This window comes from Saccopteryx bilineata, chromosome 1 (genome assembly GCF_036850765.1).
Source record: "Saccopteryx bilineata isolate mSacBil1 chromosome 1, mSacBil1_pri_phased_curated, whole genome shotgun sequence".
In the NCBI taxonomy this organism is placed as follows: Eukaryota; Metazoa; Chordata; class Mammalia; order Chiroptera; family Emballonuridae; genus Saccopteryx; species Saccopteryx bilineata.
This window is the reverse complement of record NC_089490.1, coordinates 363,250,202-363,277,089: the sequence shown is the minus strand read 5'-3', so window position 1 is coordinate 363,277,089 and position 26,888 is coordinate 363,250,202. Positions and strand designations below refer to the sequence as shown.

At 36.8% G+C, this 26,888-nt stretch overlaps 1 protein-coding gene across 20 annotated transcripts in view; it reads left to right on the top strand.

Moving 5' to 3' along the window:
• The window catches only part of SOX6 (SRY-box transcription factor 6), a 650,826-nt gene that overhangs the window by 250,198 nt on the left and 373,740 nt on the right, over positions 1 to 26,888 (top strand). For all 20 annotated transcript variants that reach the window (XM_066251030.1, XM_066251027.1, XM_066251026.1 and 17 more), the window contains one exon: positions 19,542 to 19,782. In XM_066251030.1, coding sequence (XP_066107127.1) covers positions 19,546 to 19,782 — 237 coding nt within the window. In that variant the 5' untranslated portion in view covers positions 19,542 to 19,545. The remainder of the gene's footprint in view (positions 1 to 19,541; positions 19,783 to 26,888) is intronic.

The window sequence follows — 26,888 nt, the reverse complement described above, 5'->3', positions numbered from 1 at the left end:
AGGTACACAGATCTAATAACTGAGAGGCCTGGGGTTTAAAACCCTACTCTAAACCTTTTCATTATACTAGGTTTTCTTCTGCAGTAAATTCTGTTCATATTGATGGCACTTCTCCAGTTCTAGCCACCATGGATGCCAATAAAAGACTTACTTTTAAAAACATGAAAAAAAGCAATAGATTTAGGCATGATAATTGTAAGTTTTTCAATTTGGGGAAATTGTGAGGTGGTGCCTACATCAGAGGAAAGAAACAGAACTAGATAAATGATGCAGGATTTTCCCCCCCATAAGACACTTGGGAAAACTAGGAGTTCTGTGGCTTGGTAGGTGTGCATATAAGGCACTTGGTAAAGAATAGTCAGTCTTACTTTCCTTTTACGATGGTAACTCAACTCTGCGCAATGATTAATAGCAACAATTGGATTCTCATGTTCTAGTAGAGCGGTTTATGGCAATATGTTTCCAGCAAATGCAAGTGAGAAACCTAAAGCAACTAGCTGTAAGGAAAGAGGGGTGGTGGAAGTAGATAGGGAGAAACGCAAGATAACAGCACTTTATTTATTTACTTACTTTTTTGTGAAGCTAGACTGTTTTGTGTATATAAAAAAATGTAAAACTTTGGGCATGGTGGTGAAAACCTTTCTTCATCTTTCACAGATGATTTATAAAAATGCAGGCCGTTATGTATAGGTATTTCCTGTCCTCCCCCCCTAGAAGTTAGGGTGTATGTAATGTTATATGGTAGTCAGATTTTAAGAGGATGTCTAATTACTCTGCAATTCCTGAAATGAACTCTAGACAGGTTGTGTGTTAAATACATATTGCTCAAGTACCTTGTCATGTTCTCCCTCAAGGCTGTCCTCCCATTTATTTTTATTTTTATTTTTTACAGAGACAGGGAGAGAGTTCCGAGAGATGGATAGACAGGGACAGACAGACAGGAACGGAGAGAGATGAGAAACATCAATCATCAGTTTTTTGTTGCGACACCTTAGTTGTTCATTGATTGCTTCCTCATATGTGCCTTGAGCACGGGCCTTCAGCAGACCAAGTAACCCCTTTCTCGAGCCAGCGACCTTGGGCTCAAACTGGTGAACCTTGCTCAAACCAGATGAGCCTGCGCTCAAGCTGGTGACCTTGGGGTTTCAAACCTGGGTCCTCTGCATCCCAGTCCGATGTTCCATCCACTGTGCCACCGCCTGGCCAAGCTGTCCTCCCATTTTTGTATTGAAACAGCTTCAGTTGTACCTGATGCTTCTTTTGTGGCTGCTATGGTGAGAGCTAGAAGGTAGAAATTGGATCTCATTCTTACCTGGATCTTGAAATGAAGGGACTGTAACATCACCATCTTGTAATGTTGTCTGTGTGAGAATATAATTAAATGTTGATCATTTAGACTAACCAGAAAAACATGGTAAGGAAAGCATGGATAGTTAAGACCCAACAAATATTTGTTATATAGTTTACTTCATAAAAGCTACATACAGGCTTATATGGCAATGGCTTGAATTACGTATCATGTTTGTTGTCAAAACGTCAGGAATGGGAGTCAAATGAATTGATTAAAGGATTACCTGTTCTCCTTTCTTCTCTCTCTCTCTCTCTCTCTCTCTCTCTCTCTCTTTCTCGTTGCTAACCAGTAATTAAAGGGCTCTAACTGCAGAAGTAAAAAGGAAGGAAAAGTAAAGATAGCAAATATTTGGCTGAGATTGGATTAAACAAGAATCTAAACTGAAATATAAATAAAATTCTACACGAAGTATACAAATTAGTAAAGAAAAATTCAGATGATAATTAAATACTAATTTATTTAATTTAGATTTACTATCAGTTACCTTTATTTAAATCTACCCCAGAGTTAGATTACCCGAGTTCAAATTCTGCTTTCTGTATTTACTATGTACAACATTAGACAAGTTTTCATTTTTTTCAGAAAAACATTTTTTGTGCCCTGGCTTTTTTATCTGGAAAATTGGGATAATGACACTATCTAATTCCTAGAGTTGTTTTGAGAACTAAATGAGAAAATACACGACAGAGAGTTCAGCACAGAGACTGGTACTTTCTAAGCATACTTTCTAGTAAATACAATTTATGTATCTTTTCAACTGTCTCTCCAACAGTCATTTATTCTTCCATCTAACCATCCATTCATTTGTCTATCCATCCATCTATCCATCTTTTTAATGTTTATAGAACATTCTTTAAAGCTCAAAATAGTTTTATTTGTTGTTTCTTTTCCTTTTCCCCCCCCTTTGAATCATTTTTTTATTTTTCAATTACAGTTAATGTACAGTATTATTATTAGTTTCAGGTATACAACCCAGTGATTAGACATTTTATAACTTACTAAGATCATCCTGAAAAGTCTTATATCCATCTAATACCATACATATTGACTGTATTCCCTGTGCTGTACTTTATATCCCATGACTATTCTGTAACAACCAACTGTACTCCTCAATCCCTTCACCTTTTCCCCCAGCCCCCATGTCTGCTCCCAGCTGGCAATGATCAAAGTGTCCTTTGTATCTATGAGTTTGTTTTCTGTTCTGCTTTTCATTTCTTTTGTTTTTTAGATTCAACTGTTGACAGGTATGCATTTATTTTCATTTTATTGTTAATGTTTTGGAACTTTAATTTTTCTTCTTCTTCAAGAAGACCCTTTAACATTTTATATAATACGGGTTTGGTGGTGATAAACTTTTAGTTTTTTCTTGTCTAGGAAGCTCTTTATCTATCCTTTTATTCTAACTGATAGCTTTCCTGGGTAGAGTAATCTTGGTTGTAGGGCCTTGATTTTCATAACTTTGAATATTTCTTGCTGATCCCTTCTGGCCTGCAAAGTTTCTGTTGAGAAATCAACTGACAGTCTATGAGAGCTCCCTTATAGGTAACTAACCGCTTTCTCTTGCGGCTTTTAAGATTCTCTCTTTGTGCTTAACCTTTTGCATTTTGTTTTTTATTTATTTATTTATTTAATTTTTTTTACAGAGAGAGAGTCAGAGAGAGGGATAGACAGGGACAGACAGACAGGAATAGAGAGATGAGAAGCATCAATCATTAGTTTTTCATTGCGCGTTGCAACACCTTAGTTGTTCATTGATTGCTTTCTCATATGTGCCTTGACCGCGGGCCTTCAGCAGACCGAGTAACCCCTTGCCTGAGCCAGTGGCCTTGGGCTCAAGCTGGTGAGCTTTGCTCAAACCAGATGAGCCCACGCTCAAGCTGGCGACCTCGGGGTCTTGAACCTGGGTCTTCCACATCCCAGTTCGACCCTCTATCCACTGCGCCACCGCCTGGTCAGGCACCTTTTGCATTTTGACTATGAAGTGTTTTGGTGTGGGCCTCTTTAGGTTCATCTTGTTTGGGACTCTCTGTGCTTCCTGGACTTGTATGTCTATTTCCTTCACCAGGTTAAGGAATTTTACTGTCATTATTTTTTTCAAATAGGTTTTCATTTTTTTGCTCTCTTTCTTTTTCTTCTGGTACTCCCATGATGGGAGTGTTGGTATGCCTGAGGTTCTCCCAGAGTCTCCTTACACTATCATCATTTTTTTTAGATTCTTTTTCCTTTCTTATTTTCTAAATTGCTAATTTGATTCTCAGCTTGATCTACTCTACTGTTGATTCCCTGTAAATTATTCATTTCAGTTAATATATCCTTCATTTCTGACTTGTTCTTTTCTTATGGCTTTTATGTCCTTTTTTATGTTTAGCATTTCTTTGTTGAAGTTCTCACTAAATTTCTTGAGCATCCTTATAACCAGTGTTTTAAACTCTGTATGTTTATTTCTTTTTCTGGAGATTTCTACTATTCTTCTACTTGAAAAAATTTTTTTGTCTCTGCATTCTGGCTGCTCCCTGTGTTCTTGTTTCCATATATTAGATAGAACTTCTATGTCTCCCAGACTTGGTAGAATGGCCTTGTGTAGTAAGTGTCCTATAGGGCTCTGTGGCACAACCTCCCCAGTCACCTGAGCTGGGTGCTCAGGTGCACCCCTGTGTGGGGTGTGTGCACTGTCCTGTTGTAGTTGAGCCTTGATTGGTATTGGTGTCACTGGGAGGGGTTGATCCCCAGATCAATCAGCTTTGAGGACTGGCTCTGACTACAGCAGAGGAGCTGCTATGCAGGAGTCAACCATACAGAGCAAGACTTGCTTCAGTAGGGCTTTGGTGCTCACTCAGCCCACCCCTTGAGTATGTCACTCTGGAAGTGGTAGGGTTGTAATCTGTGTGGTCTGAAGCTGTCCACTGGGTAGGTATACTTGCTCTGGGACCATCCAGGAGGTGCAAGATCAGCTACTGACTGTGCCTTGCCTGAGGCCAACTGGCATGAGCTACAGAGCAATGTGCAGATGGCTGCTACTTATACTGGGCTTGCTGGTGCCCAGGAGAGGCTAAGCTGTGAAACAAGGCTGTTGCTACTGCCAGGTCTAAGGCCACTTAGTAAGAAGTATGAGGTATGCAGACGCCACATATTGTTTGACAGATTTTAGGAAAGTCTGAGGCACAAGGCAAGAGAGGCCGATTGTATGGGAAAGCTATGGCTTCAGTGGGTCTGCAAGTTGAGTGGGGCAAAGGGAATCACCAGGGAAGGGAAAATAGTGTAAACCATGTTGATGGAAACTTAGATACAGCACCCACCTGCCAGCTCAGTGGGGAAAAAGAACAATGGCCTCTGCCAGCACTTTTGGCCTCCAGCTCTTGCCCTGATGCCTGACAATCCAATTTCTCCCTGTATGTCCCTGATTCCTTTCAAGCTGCTGCCCTAGCACTGGAGCTCAGAACAAGTGAGTTGGAGCAGGTCCATGCACAGACCGTCTAAGAGGAGCTGCCGGGGACTCCAGCAGCACTCCGTCTCACTACGCCACAATCCCTGTCGGTTTTTACAGAAGAAGTTATGAGGACTTCTCTGGCTCTGGAATTCTGGGCTAGAAGGTCTGGTGTGAAGCTTGGACCCCAAGCTCCTCAGCAGGAATCTCTGCAGTCAAGATATTCCTCCTGATTTTAAACCACCACATGCGGGTGTGGAACCAGCTCATTCCACTTCTTCATCCCTCCCTCTTAATGTGGCTTCTTCTTTAAATTCCCAGTTGTAGGACTTCCATTCAGCCACATTTCAGTCAGTTCTGGATGATGGTTGTTCTGTAGTTTAGTTGTAATTTTGATGTGGCTGTGGGAAGAGGCCAGTACCATGTTAACTTAAACTGCCATCTTGACCAAAGTCGAAAAGTAGAACTTTTTTTCTTTTCTTCTTCTTTTCCAAGTGAGAGGAGGGGAGATAGAGAGACAGACTCCCACATCCACCACAACTGGGATCCACCCAGCAATCCCCATTGGGGTCGATGCTCTGCCCATCTGGGGCCATGCTCACAACCGAGTTATTTTTAGCACCTGAGGTGAAGGCTCCACGGAGCCATCCTCAGTGCCCAAGGATGATGTGCTTCAACCAATCAAGCCATGACTGCAGGATGGGAAAAGAGAGAAAGAGAGAAGGGGAGAGGGATGTGTAGAAGCAGATGGTCACTTCTCATGCATGCCCCGACTGAGAATTGAACCTGGGACATCCATATGCCAAGCTGATGCTCTACCATTGAGCCAACAGGCCAGGGCCAAATATGTAGAACTTTTAAAGTATGAAATGAAATTAGTTGACCAGGGGTGGGGGAAGAGGAGATAGTCCTGAAAAACTAATTTATGTACAGAGATCTAGAAGCTTTACTTTAAATCCTCTGATTAAGTATAATACCCTAAATTTATTTTGTTTATTTAATAATATTTAAATAATTTGGCAAATATTTTTAAAATATAGATACAGCAGGGATACAGAATTTTATTCTTGTCCTTGAAAAAGTTGTAATTACTTATAAAATATATAACGATGTTAAACATTTAAAAAATTATAAAAATACATTTTCAGAGCACTTATTAGATTTGATTAAGAGAAGGATGGCTCGTAGTTACCTGTAATAGTCTCAGTTGGTATCCTAGTGATATGAAAGCAAGGTGAGGGTTGTATGGAGAGACAGGCGAAGAAAAGGCTGGGAGGCAGTAATAAATGAAGTCTGAGTATATCAGTCTAGTTAGAGTAGAAGGTTAAAGTGTAGACTACTCGAAGATAAGTTTTAAAAGATTGATTGGATCTGGATAGAGGGCCTTGAATGCTGGGGTCAGGAGTTTGAGCTTGTTTCTGTCATCAGGGAAGAGCTACTGTCTTTTCTAGATCTGATAATGGGAGTGTTGGTAAGGTTGATTTGGAGGGAGAGGTACTGAAATTAGGGAAACCAGTTTAGAATCTGTTGCAAGAGTCTTGATGGGAAGTGTAATGAAGTCCTGTACTAAAGTGATTATGAGTATGGTAAGAAAATAGGAACTTAAGAGACATTATTAAGGAGGAGCTGATGGAGCTTAGTGACAGGTTAGCAATGAGGATCAAAGATGGACTCAAATAAATAAAATCCAAAATGAAAGAGGAGAGATCACCACAGACATCATAGATATACAAAGAATTATTGTAGAATACTATGAAAAACTATATGCCACCAAATACAACAATCTAGAAGAAATGGATAAATTCCTAGAACAATACAACCTTCCTAGACTGAGTCATGAAGAAGCAGAAAGCCTAAACAGACCAATGAGCAGGGAGGAAATAGAAAAAAATATTAAAAACCTCCCCAAAAATAAAAGTCCAGGCCCAGACGGTTATACTAGTGAATTCTATCAAACATTCAAAGGAGACCTGGTTCCTATTCTACTCAAAGTCTTCCAAAAAATTGAAGAAGAAGCAATACTTCCAAACACATTTTATGAGGCCAACATAATCCTCATACCAAAACCTGGCAAGGATGGCACAAAGAAAGAAAACTACAGACCAATATCTCTAATGAATACAGATGCTAAAATACTAAACAAAATACTGGCAAATCGAATACAACAACATATTAAAAAAATAATACATCATGATCAAGTGGGATTCATCCCAGAATCTCAAGGATGGTTCAATATCCGTAAAACGGTTAACGTAATACACTATATCAACAAAACAAAGAACAAAAACCACATGATCTTATCAATAGATGCAGAAAAGGCTTTCGATAAAATACAACACAATTTTATGTTTAAGACTCTCAACAAAATGGGTATAGAAGGAAAATATCTCAACATGATAAAGGCCATATATGATAAACCATCAGCCAACATCATATTAAATGACATAAAACTGAGGACTTTCCACCTTAAATCAGGAACAAGACAGGGTTGTCCACTCTCTCCACTCTTATTTAACGTGGTGCTAGAAGTTCTGACTAGAGCAATCAGACAAGACAAAGAAATAAAAGGCATCCATATCGGAAAAGAAGAAGTAAAGCTATCACTTTTTGCTGATGATATGATCCTATACATCGAAAACCCGAAGGACTTCACAAAAAGATTACTAGAAACAATAAACCAATACAGTAAGGTCGCAGGATACAAAATTAACATACAAAAGTCCATAGCCTTTCTATATGCCAACAATGAAATATTAGAAAACGAACTCAAAAAAATAATCCCCTTCACGATTGCAACAAAAAAAATAAAATACCTAGGAATAAACATAACAAAGAATGTAAAGGACCTATATAACGAAAACTACAAGGCATTGTTAAGAGAAATAGAAAAAGACACAATGAGATGGAAAAATATTCCTTGTTCTTGGATAGGAAGAATAAATATAATTAAAATGGCCATATTACCCAAAGCAATATATAAATTTAATGCAATTCCCATCAAAATTCCTATGACATTTTTTAAAGAAATGGAACAAAAAATCATCAGATATATATGGAACTATAAAAAACCCCGAATAGCCAAAGCAATCCTAAGGAAAAAGATTGAAGCTGGGGGCATTACAATACCTGACTTCAAACTATATTATAGGGCCACGATAATCAAAACAGCATGGTATTGGCAGAAAAATAGACACTCAGACCAATGGAACAGAATAGAAAGCCCAGAAATAAAACCACATATATATGGTCAAATAATCTTTGATAAAGGGGCCAACAACACACAATGGAGAAAAGAAAGCCTCTTCAACAAGTGGTGCTGGGAAAACTGGAAAGCCACATGCAAAAGAATGAAACTGGACTACAGTTTGTCTCCCTGTACTAAAATTAACTCAAAATGGATCAAAGATCTAAACATAAGACCTGAAACAATTAAGTACATAGAAGAAGACATAGGTACTAAACTCATGGACCTGGGTTTTAAAGAACATTTTATGAACTTGACTCCAATGGCAAGAGAAGTAAAGGCAAAGATAAATGAATGGGACTACATCAGAATAAAAAGTTTTTGCTTAGCAAGAGAAACTGATATCAAAATAAACAGACAGCCAACTAAATGGGAAATGTTATTTTCAAACAACAGCTCAGATAAGGGCCTAATATCCAAAATTTACAAAGAACTCATAAAACTCAACAACAAACAAACAAACAATCCAATAAAAAAATGGGAAGAGGACATGAACAGACACTTCTCCCAGGAAGAAATACAAATGGCCAACAGATATATGAAAAGATGCTCAGCTTCATTAGTTATTAGAGAAATGCAAATCAAAACTACAATGAGATACCACCTCACCCCTGTTAGATTAGCTATTATCAACAAGACGGGTAATAGCAAATGTTGGAGAGGCTGCGGAGAAAAGGGAACTCTCATCCACTGTTGGTGGGACTGTAAAGTAGTACAACCATTATGGAGGAAAGTATGGTGGTTCCTCAAAAACCTGCAAATAGAACTACCTTATGACCCAGCAATCCCTCTACGGGGTATATACCCAAAACCTCAGAAACATTGATACGTAAAGACACATGTAGCCCCATGTTCATTGCAGCACTGTTCACAGTGGCCAAGACATGGAAACAACCAAAAAGCCCTTCAATAGAAGACTGGATAAAGAAGATGTGGCACATATACACTATGGAATACTACTCAGCCATAAGAAATGATGACATCAGATCATTTACAGCAAAATGGTGGGATCTTGATAACATTATACGGAGTGAAATAAGTAAATCAGAAAAAAACAAGAACTACATGATTTCATACATTGGTGGAACATAGAAACGAGACTAAGAGACATGGACAAGAGTGTGGTGGTTACCAGGGGTGGGGGGAGGGAGGATGCAGGAGGGAGGGAGGGAGAGAGTTAGTGGGAGGGGGAGGGGCACAGAGAACTAGATAGAGGGTGACGGAGGACAATCTGACTATGGGCGAGGGGTATGCAACATAATTTAATGACAAGATAACCTAGACATGTTTTCTTTGAATATATGTACCCTGATTTTTTAATGTCATCCCATTAACATTAATAAAAATTTATTTAAAAAAAAAAGAAAAAGAAGAGACGGATATAGTCTTCATGTTTTGCACTTGGATGATTCTGAGAATGATGCTCCTCTGGGTGTGAATGAATGAGGGAGGGTATTGAAGGAAATAAAGATGAATCTAATTTTAAATTTGTTGAATATGACATAGCAGAGTACATCTTGTTATAAATATCTAGCAGTCATTTGAGGACTGTTGTATTTCAGGGAAATGAGAGAGAGCTCAGTGTTGGGGATATAGATGTGAAAATCATGATTTTAGGAATGAGATGTTTGGTAGAAAGAATATACAGAAAGAATAATGCTTAGGTTGGTAACATTAACATGTGAGTAGTATTTCCAAGATTATTTATTCACCTTAAATTTGAAAAATAACTTAATTTGTTCATCTCCTCTAATTTTTCCTCTTTCTTTCAAATATTATAGATTGTTTACAATGTGGTGTGCACTGTGCTGGGTACTGGGGAATCCAGCAATGAAGAAGACAAACACGATCCTTACCCTTATGGAACATATGAAAAAACTTCTTTTTACATATAAGACAAAATATTTTTATGTTGTTCTTTTTCCTTCCACTTACTATAAACTTATGCTATCTATGCAAACATTTATCTCTCTTGGTCTGGAAGACATTCTCTGACAACAGGTTTCCTTCTCTGTGTGTGATATATTCTATTATTACTGTTTGTAGCAAATATGCTATCGGAGCATAATTTTAGGAATGTACTAAGTTACTCATCATTGAAGTTGAAAAACCACAGCTCACATTCCCATTACTGAGAGGTTTTTATTGTGTTAAGTTTATAAGTAGGATCCTTTGAAAAGAACTTTATTACTTGAAGGTTGACAAGGTCAAGGAGGAAAAAATCTTTTCCTAAATCAGTCTTATTTCTCACATGCATATCACTTCTCTTAATGATAGAAAATTTATCTTAAGTCGCCATAAGACTTCCAACTAGAGATTGGACTTTCCCTTTTTTCTGTTTCCCCCATCCTTCTTCTGCTTCCGATTTAACCACATAAGTCACCCCAATGTCTTTACCTCACCTTTTATCCTAAAAATCAAACAAAAATTCCAAAAACCCTTTCATAGCTAATTGGAGGAATGAAGGAATAAAGAAATAGGAATGCAGTATAAGATTGACCATTTCAGATTTATAAAGGAATGATCTGTCTAATCGCAAATGTCTAAATTTATATGCAAGGGTTCAAGCTCAGGGAATCTTATGTTGTGATGGTTCCTAATTCATTTCACTTTCATTCTGGTGCAGTTCTTCCTTTTTTCCCTTAACTGATCCATTTTTTGGTTAGAGGATTATAAATGATATTCTTTAGAACAGAGGTATCAGGTAAAAATGAAATATCAGGCATTAGCTTGTAGGTATGATACACTTTTCTGATGAAAGGAAGTCATTACAGATGAAAGAAGAAAATCCCCATGTTAAGAGTGTTTTGAGAATGGGAAGGATAGTTTTTGACATATTGGAAGAAATGATGTAAATCTGAATGTTTTAAAATTTGAGTGAAATATAAAGTCATTTTATTAAAATGTGGGTTTTTTGGAGCAGCATTTATATTAATATTTTAGGAATCTTCTGGGTATGGGAGAAGCATGTCAAATTTTCAGTGCTTTAATACTAACTCAGCTTTAGGTTACTAAAATCACTTTGAGAGCTGGCCAATCTAGCTACCAAATTTGGACGAGAATTCCAGATGCTGAGTGTCTCAATAAGAGTTGTGGACATGCACCCTATGCTCAATTATTTTTCTAAACTTGGGTAAAGATGCTTTTTGTGAGGTTATTTTCAACCTCAAAAATATGGGCTATTTAAGACAAAAATAAAGCATAACTTTTTTCTTTTAAGGAAAAATTAAGACAAAAGCTTTTGAGGTTGGACCCTACCTGCACTTTCAACTTCAGAAAGGTTTCTAGGCTAGGAAGAAATCTCTGAAAGCGTGTTTTTTTTAATGGATGTGCTGCTGACATACACTTAGCATTATGGGCCCAAATGGCAGTGATATAATTTGCAGGCCTTCTCTGTCTGGAAGGCTGTAGTGTTCTTATTGGTATTTGTATTCACATTTTATGAATTTATCTTTCTTGTTGTTTTTCATTTTAATTTAGTGTAAGACTAATAAATCTTATTATTAAATAACATAAACATTGCATCATAGCATTCAGTATTAAAATGCACTCCTTTTGGGGGGAGCCAGATAGATGTGTTTACTCTGTAGAGAGATTTGGATTTGATTTTTTGTTTTCTTCATGGTAATTATGTTTGCACTTTGCTGATCACTAGTTGTGCATTATTACAATGGAAGGTGACAATTTGATTGTCTTCAATTGGAGAAACAAGTAATTTTATATTCGCTAACCTGTCAGGTAACACTAACTCACTGTACTAAGAGCTCCTGGCAATGCGGCTTGGCACCTATATTTAACTGCTTTGATGCTTGTGTAACCTCTGCTGAATCAGAAATACTTTGCCTGCTGGAAATGGTTTTCAGGGTTGTACAATGAGGTTTTCATTAAGTAGACAAACTGAAAATGAACTGCAAAGCCACAGTTGTTTCTCTCCTCCCCTTTCCACTTCGCCCCGCCCTCTTTCTTTTCTCTCCCATTTCCTCTGCCCCTCTTCTTGTCCCTCCCCTTTGCTCTTTCTCCTCTTATTCTATTGGAACCTGAAATTTATATCTTATTTCATTATATGAAAGGGAGGAATTGCTGGACTGCTTTATTTAACTAAAGGAGAACCTCAGAGATTAGCTTCTTTATATAATTTTATTCACTCTCACCATATAGGAGCCTTCAGTTTTTAAAACAATCCATGCAGTACAATTTTTCTTTTTTTCTTTTTTTCTGGCAGTATTAAAAACTGAAAAGTAAAGGCAAGAATGGAAAAGTACACAGTGACAGCTTCCTACTGTTTTTTCTCTGAGAAGTTATTGTTCTGGTTTATAATTTTTATTAATAATTAAATAAACTATCTTGTAACTGGGCTTCCATACTAGTGTCTTTCAAGCTGACAAAGACATGTTTGGTATTGTTTAGCATTGGACATGTTTGGCAATTATGATTCTCAGTTCATGTGAAGAGGAGATTCAAAGTGAATGTATATAAAATTCATTCTCATTATCTTATACAGCTTTCATTCACTCAAGCCACACCGATGTCTTACAGTTGAACTATTAAGTCATTTGTGCTTGATTAAAATCCTCTATGTTAGGGTATTTTTATAGTAGCTATTGTTTGGCTTTGCTCTTACTGTTGAGTGACTGATTTTATTCATATATATTTGGGCCTGGCTTTCCAAAGCAAAGATCCCAACAAATTACTGGTAAATAAACTGTGAAAAAAATTCAGTATTATTGCTATTAGGCAAAGAGTATAGATAGCGGTTACATGAAATCAAATTGTTTTAATCCTGGGAAGAAACTGGATACTCAGGGACACATGTAATAATGATAGGCTTTCCATAGGCAGTCCGGCAGGCAGCCCAGTGGTTAGGTTGGTCTCCTGCCTCTTCTAGCAGATACTAACCAATTAGACAGAGGTGGTTACGTGATGTAACATTATCAGGAGAAACAATTCATGAGTCAAAGCATTCCAAGACATATGAGCTCTAGTCCAAAGAACAGTCTTAAGCTATATAAAGTGACAGCAATATTGTCAGCTAAATATAAACTCTAGAAACACAAACTTTGATGACTTGAGAAGAATCTGTTCCAGATAGTCCCTGTTTTGTAAGAACCTCAGAAGGCCTTTGAAAACAATTTTGGTAGTTTGGTGTGAAAAATTAGAAGACTTAGGTAAGCCAAAATCCATTAATTTAAGCCATTTCTTAGACATACTTCTAGTGCTTCAAACATATTTCATTGGTCTAATCTCTATTGATTTGACTGCTATCTCAAATCAGTGAGCTTTCTTCCAACAGATACTGTCTGCATATTTTACCATATATGTTCTGAAAGAGACACTGCACACTTTAAAGGATTGATTTATAAGTCTCCAAGGTAGCTCTGAAAGCAGTTACCTTCTTTTTCACTAAAGTTTTCTTTTTAAACAGATAGAAGAGAGAGAAGCCCTGACAGAAGCCTTGGGAAATCTGAGGGGGTAGAGTGGGGGAGAGGAGGTAGTGCCGGATAGAACAATACAGGGAATCAGTAACACCCCACAGGCTTTATCCAAATAAAGCAGGAAAAATGTTAAAAGGAATGTCTTCATTTTAATGTCTGGAATCAGGGTTCCTCCCCCTATCCATTTTTAAATGTGGGAATTAGAGGTACAGGCAGGTTTTTAAATTAGTCTTTGCTTTAGGTTGGGTGGGCTGGCATCCTTTGTGGGGTTCCTGGGCATTATGCATTTTGGCAGCTGAACATATCTGTTACTCATGCTCCTTAAAACGAGAGGCACTGTGTTATATTTTTGGAAAATTAGTTGTTTATTTCTCAGTATTAGATCAATTGCAGGATTAAATTAACAGTGAATTATATGACTGAAATAAGTCTACTCTGGTAGCCTAGGGCTGAGTTGCAAAAATAAATGTGAATGTTGGCCTGAATTTTTTCTTTAAGTAAACCAATTATTAAAATGTCGCTTTATGTCTAAACAGGGCTCCTTTTGAACAAATGTAACACACATAAAAAGTGAATACCATTTGATTAAAATCTTAGATATAATGAAAACATTTTTAAAAAGTCAGGTTAAAAGTATTGTTCTAGTAAACTCAGTAGCTCTTTTTCTATAGTTACATTAAATCCCAAATGATACTTTGGAGATGGATTCTTTCCAAGAAGTAGCAAAGAAAAAACCCAGTAATTGTGAGTAGCTATGCTTTATGAGAAAGTTGTTTTAAAATAATCCTAACTTTTAGCCAAACCAGGGGTTGGCGCAGTGGATAGAGCATTGGCCTTGGATGCAGAGGACCTAGGTTTGAAACCCTGAGGTCTCAGGCTTGAGTGCGGTCTCACCAGCTTAAGTATGGGGTCGCTGTCTTGAACATGGGATCATAGACATGACCTCATGGTCACTGGCTTGAGCACAAAGGTCGCTGGCCTGAAGCCCAAGGTTGCTGGCTTTAGCCCAAGGTTGCTGCCTTGAGCAAGAGGTCACTGGCTTGGCTAGAGCCCCTCGGTCAAGGCACATATGAGAAAACAATCAATGAACAACTAAGGTGCCACAACTATGAGTTGATGCTTCTCATCTCTCTCCCTTCCTGTCTGTCTGTCTCTGGCTTTCCCTCTCTTGCTAAAAATAATGATAATGATAATAATAATAATCCCAACTTTTAAATATATACAAATAACTTTTTAAAAAACAACATCATGTCAGAAAGGTTTAAAGTTCTAGACAGTATGATTTTCTGAGATAGAGGACTTAATGTATAGATATCCAGTCCTTACCATTTTATAAAGTCTTGGACCGGCTAATCTCAATTTCTTGTTAAAGGATACAAAATAAATTTATTGTCTGAGTAGGTTTGTAAAGGCCTAATTGTTTAGATTTTATACTGGGATTTTGGAGTAAATAATGTTCATCTTTCTAGAGGCATTCCTACTGACTTCCTAGAAAACATTATCAATTACAGGGGACTTTATCTGAGACAACCTCATTCCCCAAAGTCTTAAGCCCTAAAGTTCTTTCCAATGGCCTGGCATCCTGAGAATTCACTTGATCTGCTGGGCAGAGACATTTCAAACTCGGGGAACACATGATGGCAATTTAGTTTTATGTGTCCCAAAGATATGCAGTTCTCTCTGGAGGTTTTTCTTGATAATAACTATGCCCCAGAAAACCATCTTGTTTAACCAATGTGATAAGTTGACAATGTAGTTTTTCTCTCTGATTATAATGTACTCTGTGTAGTCAATACACTGGTACCATGTGAGTGTAATTTCCTCTTTTATTTTATCTCCAATGCACTGTATTATAAATAAACAGTTAAAAAAAACACCAAACAAATCTGTTGCATCTCCTTTTAAGATTGTACCACTGTAGACACTTGTTCTAGTAAAGTAGAATTGGGCGCATTTGATTGCATTTAAATTTTTCATGCTTCAGCAGTTTGGCTGGGAGCACAGTAAAGAAAAATCCCATGAGCGAGGATCGTTTAGAATAATAGAACTTGATTTTGTGTATTATAGCGGCAACATTTGCGCTGCTTTAGTTAGGGTTGTGTCAGCACTTCCATTATAACCCCCCGTTTTCAGGGGGTATAACTAGGGAGATTTTTTTTAATACAAATTAAAAAAACAATTCATTTGAATGATTTTTAAGTTATAGTGCAAAAATAAAACAAAGTAAAGTCACATGGAAATTGATCATTTTCACAAGGATTTTGATCCTTTTGCTTCTTACTAGTTATATATGGCAGCAGCTAAAGTAAGATACTGTTCTAATATACTGGGGGTGAAAGTTTTTGTAATGGAAAATTACTGATATGAGCATTAAAAGTAAAAGTAATTATCTGACATAACATGAAACATTAAAACAGGTGTACATCTGATTTATGATTTCTAAAAGAGGATAGACATGCTGCAGTAGTTATAGTAAAAGTGTTACCAAGACTCTTTGCAGCTTCTAGAATACTGTTTAGTTGGTCTAGAAAAATGTTTTGAAAGGGAAAGTTAGTAAAGAAATGCTATGAATGAGGATGTAATCAGTAAATTGAAGGACTCTTTAATAAGGTGTGCAAAAAATAATCAGTAAATCAAATCTAATAATCAGTAAATTTGACTTATTTAATAAACTGTGCATTAAAATGAATTTGTGTGCACTTTTCTTTTCAAAATACAACAAAACCCACCACCTCAAAACAAAAATAACAACCACATCAAATAAAAAACAAACGTGAAACAAGCCCAAAAATTTTATCAAAAGAAAATGCCCAGAATGCTAGCTCAAAGAACAAAATCACCTTTTTCTCTGCCAGCAAAGTGTTTGAGAACTATAGTAAACACAAGAAACTTAAGTAAAATATTACATGGAAAGGTAGTCTTGAAGTAAAAAAAAAAATAGTGTCAATTCCTTTGCTAAAGGCGGGGATTTAGAAGTTGTCCTTCCTTCCCCTGTCCTTGTCCCCTAATGATGGTGTGAACTGAGGCTGAACAGTCAGATTTAATTTTTTTTTTTGGCAGCCTGTCTTTTATTTGCAACTTTGATGCACATTGTATTTGTAGGTGCAAAATAAAAGACAAATTGTGTGATGTTGTAAGTAGGCAGCTTTGTGGAATGGTCACTGGAGGGATCACCAGAAGACTGTTGATGAAGGCGAGGTGAAGCCTTTCCTCACTAATTGTATTCAGCGTGTAATTTCTAAACTTCCCTCTGAATTTTGATTTTCAATTAACACTCCCCATTTGAAGATAATTTTCTATTTAATGTAATTGCAGGAAATAATTTATTGGCTGATTAAGACTGAGGGCCCAGCCTTCCTTAAGAAAACACTCTTAACAAACCAGTCTTTAAACTGAACTCATGGTTTTGGACAGATTTAGTCTATTTTTACAGCTGCATGGTTGTGTTTAATTAGAATTGTGCACTATTGTTCACTGGTGCAGTTTGCAGTTGGAATTATTCTTAAGAGACTTTTGCATTTTGTGTCATGATTTATACTAAAGTGACAATCACAGATATTGCTATTGGAAGGAGCCAAGTCACTTTATAATAACAGGATGTTTGTTGGGGAGCTAAAGTCCCTATGAGTTTTAGATTATGACTTTCAATTGTATGGAGCTGTTTTAAAAAGCAGCAGCAAATTTATTCTTTTGTTTTTAATGTGAATGATTACATTATTGGTACTATTATTATCTGAACTATGAAAACATTTTTGTTGTTTATGGAAAGCTCTTGATAACCTTGGAAAACATTTATAATTTGCCTGGTTTTACAATAGTATTTATGAGGCCAATGAAGTAAGCTCTAGAGTGATTAATGTAGACTAAGAAACATCCTTTGGTATCATTTTCCCTAAGTGTGTATACATTTGCTTATTTGTTAGTATTTATAGAAATTGGTTAAGAATATACTTATCTGATTCTTTGATATAATAGTTTAGAACATTTTATTTCTTCTCAAAGACAATATAGACATTCTTCTGTACCTTTCTCCATTTTATTTTCTAGCATCAAATCTAATAGATGAAATTTTTATATTTGTAGAATGATTATTATAAGTAGGTATCAGCATTTTAGTATGTTTCAAAGCACTTCAAAGCCTGTAATACTTTTATTTAGAACTGTGCATAATTAGAGTAACAGATCTTATCTTAATTTTTTTTTTACTATAGGATACTAAATCAGAGCCCCCTCATTAATTGTGAGAAATTTAGCATTAGCTGTTAAATCCTATGTGAAACATGGGCAGTTACATAAAAACTACTGTTTAAATTGGAATTAACTTAATTATTTTTCTTTGCACTTGATATTTCCTTCACTGTAATATTCATGAAAGCATGTGACAGATTTGTAAATTTAACTGTTAATCTCAGATTTCTAGACCCTTTAATCAGTATTTATTTGTCTGTAGAAACAGTACTAGCAAGTTAATGATTTGCTAATTTGAAAAATGCTCATGTGGTTTCCTATGTTAACTGATTTGTGCATTTTTAAAAAAATGGTATGAAATCAATTAATGTTAAAGAGCAATTAAGGTAGAGATTTTATTCCTTTCGTTACACAGCAATTTCTGAGTTAAATATGCTGTAAACCAAAAATGCCATAAAGTTTTAGAAAAGATGCTCAATTGCCTCTTATTTTAATTTAAAAACTTGTAGTGGTTTTATTTCTAAACATTTTGCTAAGATTATCATCCTGATAAAATGATATTATTAAAGTTTTGAAGTTCTGTTTAATAATAATGATTTCTGATTGTATAAGGCAGCACAGCATAGAGGCCTTGTGCTGAATGCAGTCGGTGTTTACCTGGAGTTACACAGATGAATGCTCAGTAATTGTTTTGGGGTTTTTGAAACTATCACACATTGCAGGCATTTTACTATTTTCATACTAAACGCTTTGAATCTTGTATGTACTTTCTAATATAAAATAAGAGGCATAGTGTCCTGGCTGCATAGCTCTGTTGATTAGAGTGTTGTCCTTACATGCAGAGTTTGCCAGTTTGATTCCCGGGCAGGGCACATACAGGAACAGATAGATGTTTCTGTCTCTCTCTCTCTCTCTCTCTCTTTAAAATCAATCAGTAATAAAAAGAAATAATTAAAAAATAAAGGCATAGTTATTTCACATGCACAATTCAAATGTTATAAAAATGCTTTAAGACTAATCTAACAGACTCAGCCACTCAATCAATATGTCACTTAAAAGGTAAATTACAGCAGTTGACAAAGCTGGAAGGTTTTTAGAAAAGGATCACATTGACACCAAACAGTGTTAGGCCTAGCGCTCACTACAAGGTATAAAATCAGAAGTCAGGACCAAATTTGCTTAGAGCTTTCATCATAGATTACTTAATCTTTTAATTATATTTTCTTACATAGACTTCTTTTGTTCTGACATAAAACACAAGTGGAATTTGGATATATGTATTTTTAAATCATCTTCCAAACTGGCTCATTTGCCAGTTCATTCATTTTCTTTCCTATTTATTCATTTTAGAGAGGAGAGAGAGTGAGAGTGAGAGAGAGAGAAAGAAAGGGGGGAGGAGCAGGAAGCATCAACTCCCATATGTGCCTTGACCAGACAAGTGCAGGGTTTCGAACCGGCGACCTCAGCGTTCCAGGTCGATGTTTTATCCACTGCGCCACCACAGGTCAGGCTCATTCATTTTTTTTTTTTCTTCATTGCTAGCCAAACCAATCAAATTAGTCTCAAGAAGCTTATCTAGTTGGGAGAACCAGAGGCAGGGGATACACATATGTATGCTATACATAATGAAAACTTATTCCATAAAGACTTTATTTATGTATTGTGAAGAGAAAATATGCCACAATTAGTGGGAAGAGGTTTGCTAGTTAAAATCAAAGAGGGGAAGTGGAATAGATAAGCTAAGAGCTCTTTTTCAGTTGTTTTTGAGCAGATCAGAAGCACCTCTGAAGTTAGAGAACTTTTTCTTTTTCTGAATTAGTCAAATGTAAGGGTTTAGTTAATTAGTTAATTTTTTGTTATCGACAGCCCTTTTTAATCCGCACTTGTTTCCTCATCCTGCAGAAGAATGTCTTCCAAGCAAGCCACCTCTCCATTTGCCTGTTCAGCTGATGGAGAGGAAGCGATGACCCAAGATTTGACCTCAAGGGAAAAGGAAGAGAGCAGTGATCAACATGTGGCCTCCCATCTGCCTCTGCACCCCATAATGCACAACAAACCTCACTCTGAGGAGCTACCAACACTTGTCAGTACCATTCAACAAGATGCTGACTGGGACAGTGTTCTTTCGTCTCAGCAAAGAATGGTGAGTTTTTAAAATCTGGCCAACTGTCACTAAATGTATCTGTTAATATGGCCTCATTACAAATAGGTGTTTTAGTGAAAACAGAATACATATCATTAGAGTTTATTGTGTTCAAATCATAAAACAACCACTATATATATTATTAATATTAATCTAACTGGGAAAAATTGGAAAAATGGTTTGTGATTTAGTTTTTATCCATTATTAAGTCACCTTGACAAAAGATATTTCATTTAATTTATGGGAGATTCGTTTATCATAGTCTCTGAACCTCTGAATTTAAGGTGATGAAGTTGACAATACCACAAAATAGGTATGATCAAATTAAATGTGGTTGTGTATTATTATTATTATTTTTTTTACAGAGACAAAGAGAGGGATAGACAGGGACAGACAGGAACGAAGAGAGATGAGAAGCATCAATCATTAGTTTTTCATTGCGCGTTGCAACACCTTAGTTGTTCATTGATTGCTCTCTCACATGTGCCTTGACCGTGGGCCTTCAGCAGACTGAGTAACCCCTTGCTCGAGCCAGTGATCTTGGGCTCAAGCTGATGAGCTTTTGCTCAAACCAGATGAACCTGCGCTCAAGCTGGCGAGCTCGGGGTCTCGAACCTGGGTCCTCTGCATCCCAGTCCAACGCTCTATCCACTGCGCCACCGCTGGTCAGGCATGGCTGTGTATTATTATATTGAAAAATTTTATTAAGCAAGCATGTCTACATGAATGAGATCATGTGGAGAATACTTCAGTGAAAAAAATGCAGATTTATAATTTTTGATGATCAATCTTGATTTATAATACTTTCTCACTAGCATGTCAATGTATTAATTTCAAAAGGACATGCAAAGCTCCTATCATTCCATCAGACTGCAGTTTTCTCTAAAGGTAGAAACAACAACATTACATGCAGGCAATGTGTTAGCCAGCTTCTCATGTTAAATTCCATCAAAAGAAAAATTAGAGCAAGTGATTTTCATTTTCTAATTTAAAGCAAAAATATTCATTTTCTTTGCATCTAGAACTGACCAAAATCATTACGTATTTGATTTGATTAGGAATTTTAACTTTGTTTTACATTTTGTAACTTTTGGTTAAGTAATGAGAAGTATTTTAGGTGGGCAATTAGGAAAAGTTTTATTCCTTAATTAAAAAATAAGGTAATACTCAAAAAATGCCTTTACTACTAATAACATATATTTAAATACTTGCTCTATGCTTAATGTCTCAGAACCAATTCAAAGACTTGATTTCATAATTTATGGATGCAGACACTTCTTTTTCAGATGATTTTGCAGACATAAGTAGAGCTCTGAAGCAGGAGGTGAGATGTAGGGAATTGGAAGGAAAACAAGACTTTCCCAGACTATAGATTCAAAGGCTATTATCACTATAAAATTAAGTCTATCTACTGGAAGATTTATTTTTCTTGACTAGGGAGAAGAGAGAAGGTATAATAAAGTAAGACTAAAGGCTATTTTTGTGATTGAACTTGAGTGGTTCATTTTATACCTCCAGATTGGGTTGGGTGAAATAGATATCCAGTGGCTTTTTGGCGAGATACTAGGGCAATGTTTTATTTTTATTTCCATAAGTATTTATATAGCAACTTCTTTGGGTGCAGCATTCTACTAGGTGCTGGTGAACAAAAGGTGCATGATTATGACTTCATGGAGTTTATATCTAGGAGAGGGAATTGAAACAAACAAACAAACACATACATCTATACACAAATATGAGATTAAAATGGCGATGTGTGTTAGGAAGAAAAAGAACAGAATGCTATGTGAGAACATAGTGTAATAAACCTTGTTTAGAGAGATATGAATGCCCTCATTCACCTAACGGTGATAGGAAATAGCCAGGCAAAGAATGGAAGAAAGAGTAAAAGTAGCAGAGAAAATAGCAAGTGTGAAATATTTGAGGTAAAGAATATAGCTAAGTTTCAGGAAATTTAAGATAGTCTTTATGACTGGAGTGTGTGTACTAAGTGAGGATGCAATGTAACCTCAGATTTGCTGGAGAGATTGGTAGGGGCTTTATCCAACAAGACCTTGTAGAGAACATTACGGAAGTGAGCTTTGACTCTTTCAATGGGAAGGCATTGAAAGGTTTAAGAATATTTCAAACAGCCTGACCTGTGGTGGCACAGTGGATAAAACCTTGACCTGGAACGCTGAGGTCGCTGGTTTGAAACCCTGGGCTTGCCTGGTCAAGGCACATATGGGAGTTGATGCTTCCTGCTCCTCCCCACCTTCTCTCTCTCTCTCTATCTTCTCTGAAATGAATAAATAAAATAAAAATAATTTAAAAAAAAAGAATATTTCAAACAGATAATTCTGGCTGTAGTGTGAATGGATGGAATGAGACAAAGTAAAGGAGGAAGACCTGTAGGAGGCGATTTCAGAAATTCAGGTAAGAGATGATAATGGCTTGGATTAGTGTAAAGGTTACAAAATAGAAGGGGTGGGTTCAAGATACATTTTTGCTTTTATGCCAGATACAGCAATGGACAGATAAAAAGAACTAGATTGGAAAATGTAGGTCGAGACAGAAATAATACAGTTCAAATCTTACTTTTTAAGAGAACACTTTGCTTATTTTTCTCAGTAAAATTTTGTGTATATCTTGGCAAGTGCCAAGTTGCTTCAGTGAGTTATTCTCAAGGTTTTATGATGTAAAATTTTGTCAGAAAATAGATATTAATAATGTGCTTACCAAATTTATATTAACTGGAATTCACAGTAACATAAAATAGTTTAAATTTGCAAATATGTTATTAGTTTAAAAGAAATTGTTCTTGCTGAAAATGTTTTCAAACTTTCACTCTTCTTTTGCTGTCAAGCATTGCTTTCCATTGGACCTTTTGTGTATTCTGAATGTCTGGAAGCCAAAATATTTTGTTTTAGCTCCCACTCTATAGTATTTCCCAGCTGTGTACTTATACGGTATAGTAAAAGGATTTAACAAATGGGAAATAGCAGCTGCATTTGGAAATTCCCATTGTGCTCCCTTTTCACTCAATAGATTCAATACTGTGTACTGTGTAACAACTGTAACATCAGACCTGGAATGACTTATATTGCAAGTATCATATCACCAAACAATTTTCTTTACAGGAACGAAAAACAATAAAAGGATTTTAGGTTTCTGGGCAGTCCTTCAAACCTACATATAGGGGGTGTGCATGCACATGCGTGCACGTTTGTATGTATGTGTTGGGCTGGGGGGGACTGTGACAAAAATAAAGTTTAGTAACTATTTTATCTTATCCTACTGTCAAGTAAATATAAAGTCCAAGATGATTGTTATGAAGTTAAGTGAAACTTACAGTTTCCTTCAGTGGATTACAACTATTTTCTGTAATTGAACCCCATAAAATAGTTGTGGGGAAATAAAATTTAAAAGAAAGTCTAAAAACAACAACAAAAATTCTTTAGTACCTATTCAGTTTTCATTGTTATTTACTTTCATTGATGGCCTTCACTCAGGAACAGTTAGAAACAGACAGTGAAAGTTTCTTATCTATTGAGTTCAGAAAGGGTTTTTACTTTGAAGTATCAAGACCACAAAGGAGCTTTTCTGTAAGAGAGGGTACAGATGAAGCAGAGATGTTCTGCTAATTCCCACTTCCCGATTAGAAAAATACCTTTAAGTGTCAAAATTCTGATTATTTTGAGGTGGCACACCAATAAAATATGAGAGACCACATAGTTTCAAACAAGGAAAAAAAATTCATTACGGCATATGTGAAGGAGAGTAGGAATTTTAGAGATCAGCATTCAAAGACTAATTTAAGATAAAAAGTTTTATAGTTCTGTTTTAAATACAGTTACTTATATTATGGATACAAAGAAGTTTAATTTTAAATTTTAGTGTGCTGTGTTAATTGGTAAGATTCCTTTGAAGGCTGAGAAGTTAGTGTAAATAAGAATTCACTGTTCTTGTTTGCTATGTATGGGCACTAATATTTTCATTATGATGCCAGTGTACTAGCACCTTTTATTGTGTAGGAATATTGATACTGTCACCTGATACATGTTTTTATTCCCTTTAGGACTGATTTGTTAGGCAGGGATAAATTTACGTAATTTTTTTTTTCGTGGAAAAATGTATATATAGTGTGTTACTCTTTTTAATGGTGACATTTTGTGGTAGTGTTTAGTGATTGGCATATGATACTGTGGTTGTAATGATTATCTGCTAAAGACTACTTGACTATATAGGACCCATTAAGTTCCAGGTGCAGGGACTTTTTTGTGAATAAGACAGATCTCTCCTATCATGGAACTTAGATTCTAGTAGTGTGACGAAGAAGTTTCATAAAGTGAAACGATTTTAGACAATAACTAGTGCAATGAAGAAAATTAAATGAGAAAATGTGATCGAGATGACTACTTTAAACAGTCCAGGGAAGGTCTTTTTGAAGAGGTGACATTTGAGTTGAGATCTGAATAATGAGAAGGAGCCAACTATGTAAAAACTTAGAGTGGGGGTCCCCAAACTACGGCCTACGGACTGCATGCGGCCCACTGAGGCCATTTATCCAGCCCCCACCGCACATCGGGAAGGGGCACCTCTTTCATTGGTGATCAGTGATCAGTGAGAGGAGCACAGGATGCATCCTATGTGGCAGCGCCGCAAAGCGTGGCGTCACTCATGTACAGTACTACTTCCAGTGACGCTGGACGCACGCGTCACGGCTCCGGAAGCGTGTCATATCACTTGTTACGGCTAGCAGTGACAAACATGGAACTGGACATAAAACATCTCATTAGCCAAAAGCAGGCCCATAGTTCCCATTGAAATACTGGTCAGTTTGTTGATTTAAATTAACTTGTTCTTTATTTTAAATATTGTATTTGTTCCCGTTTTGTTTTTTTACTTTAAAATAAGATATGTGCAGTGTGCATAGGGATTTGTTCATAGTTTTTTTTTTATAGTCCGGCCCTCCAACGGTCTGAGGGACAGTGTACTGGCCCCCTGTGTAAAAAGTTTGGGGACCCCTGCTCTGGGGTATCATAGGCTACTGTGAGATGTTTGGACTTCAAGTGCAAGAAGAAGCCACCAGAAGCTTTTTTTTTTTTTTTGTATTTTTCTGAAGCTGGAAACGGGGAGAGACAGTCAGACAGACTCCCGCATGCGCTCGACCGGGATCCACCCGGCTCGCCCACCAGGGGCGATGCTCTGCCCACCAGGGGGCGATGCTCTGCCCCTCCGGGGAGTCACTCTGCCGCGACTAGAGCCACTCTAGCACCTTGGGCAGAGGCCAAGGAGCCATCCCCAGCGCCCGGGCCATCTTTGCTCCAATGGAGCCTTGGCTGCGGGAGGGGAAGAGAGAGACAGAGAGGAAGGGGGGTGGTGGAGAAGCAAATGGGCGCTTCTCCTATGTGCCCTGGCCGGGAATCGAACCCGGGTCCCCCGCACGCCAGGCCGACGCTCTACCGCTGAGCCAACCAGCCAGGGCCGCCACCAGAAGATTTTAAGGGAGACTAACATGATTTGATTTATGTTTAAAAGATCACATTGGCTGCTGTGTAGAGAGTGGATTGTAGGAGATAACACCAGAAACTAGGACACTTATTAGGAAAACGATTGCGGTAGTGCAGGTGAGAGTTTGATGGTAAGTGGAAGAGTGAACAATTAGGGAGGTTCTTCTTTGAGGAGTTCCATAGATTCCAAAGAAGACAAGATTCACACAGAGGGTGAAGAGACTATTTTAAGTAATGTACATGTGGGCTGAATTTAGTCAAGAATAAACAGGAAATGAAGTTGCTGGGACCAAGGACAGGTGGGGAGGGTAGGCTTGCTCCTAGACAGAAAATGGGCCCATGTGAGGACAGAAGCTTTCTGCCTAAGAGGGAACTGTTTGCAGGTGACTTCTAGGGTAAGTCATGGGGATGTGGGCACTAACAGTATCTCTTAACGAGATTTAAAAAGTGACAAGATTGTAAGTGGGACCTTCTCTACACATGTGCACATGAGCACTTACGTGCAAGCTTATATTGATCAATATTTTAAACCAAATGAGATTATATGCATCTGGCTTTTAACTACTAGTCCAATTAAGTAGAAATAACCATGCTGGACTTTCAGCCCCAGAATATCAGAACTCCTTATTTTGGAGACCAATTAAATTTCCCCAAATGAGTTTTATGTTTTGGAGAAGTTTTAAAAATATTTTTTTCTGCTATAAATAAAATATGCTAATAATGTTCTTTGTTCTAAATGAAAGGAAATAATGTTAGGCGTGTTGAGACTTTTAATAAAGAACTGTCGGAAACAATACTTTCTTGCTTGCAAACAACTTCTTCTTCTCTGCCTTTCTTGCTCTCAGTCCAGCGAAGTTGCTAATCAACTCTGGAGAGTTTTATGTAGTTCACTGGGAGTCATAAAAACTCTGGTGTGGACTTTGTACCATTTCTGGGAATGGAGCTGTTTTCATTATTTGATAACATAGTCCAGGAATTTTTAAGTGAGGATTTAATCCTTCTCAGCCATATTTTATGTTCTGACAGACTTTTTTAGAAGATTTCTAATTTTGATGCCATTTAAGAGATTTTAAAAACTTGAATATTGCCAGCTTTTGGTAAGATTTAGTCATTTAAGATATGAGGCAGCACCCAAATGAAATTTATTTCCTTGTTTTTATTGAGAACTGCACTGTAGAATGTGTAGTGAAACCCACTAGTTCACTAGTCTGGAGCAGTTTATAGATTTAACACGTAAGGCAAGGTCTGTGTGCATCTGTTTGGTACCTGGCTGGTGTATGAAGCACTAAAAACATCCGTAAACTATTAAGGTTTAAACTTTTTGAGAAATTGTTATACTCCTTCATTTTAGGATTTTGGAAATTCATGTAAGTAAAGTCCAAACCTAAACCTTTGGTAACAAGTTTACCAGAAATGTCTATCCTTGCTTCCCTGATTCATAAAACAACATTTTCCAGGAAGCCCTGTGGGAAATTTTCCATTTTCTATAAATTTAAAACCATATTAGTACACAGTACTGTCTCTTTTTCAAGTTATCTTGAAATTTAGTGACAGAAATTTACTTACAATTTAAACCAAAACATAAAACCATTCTTTTATTACATGGTGTGGATT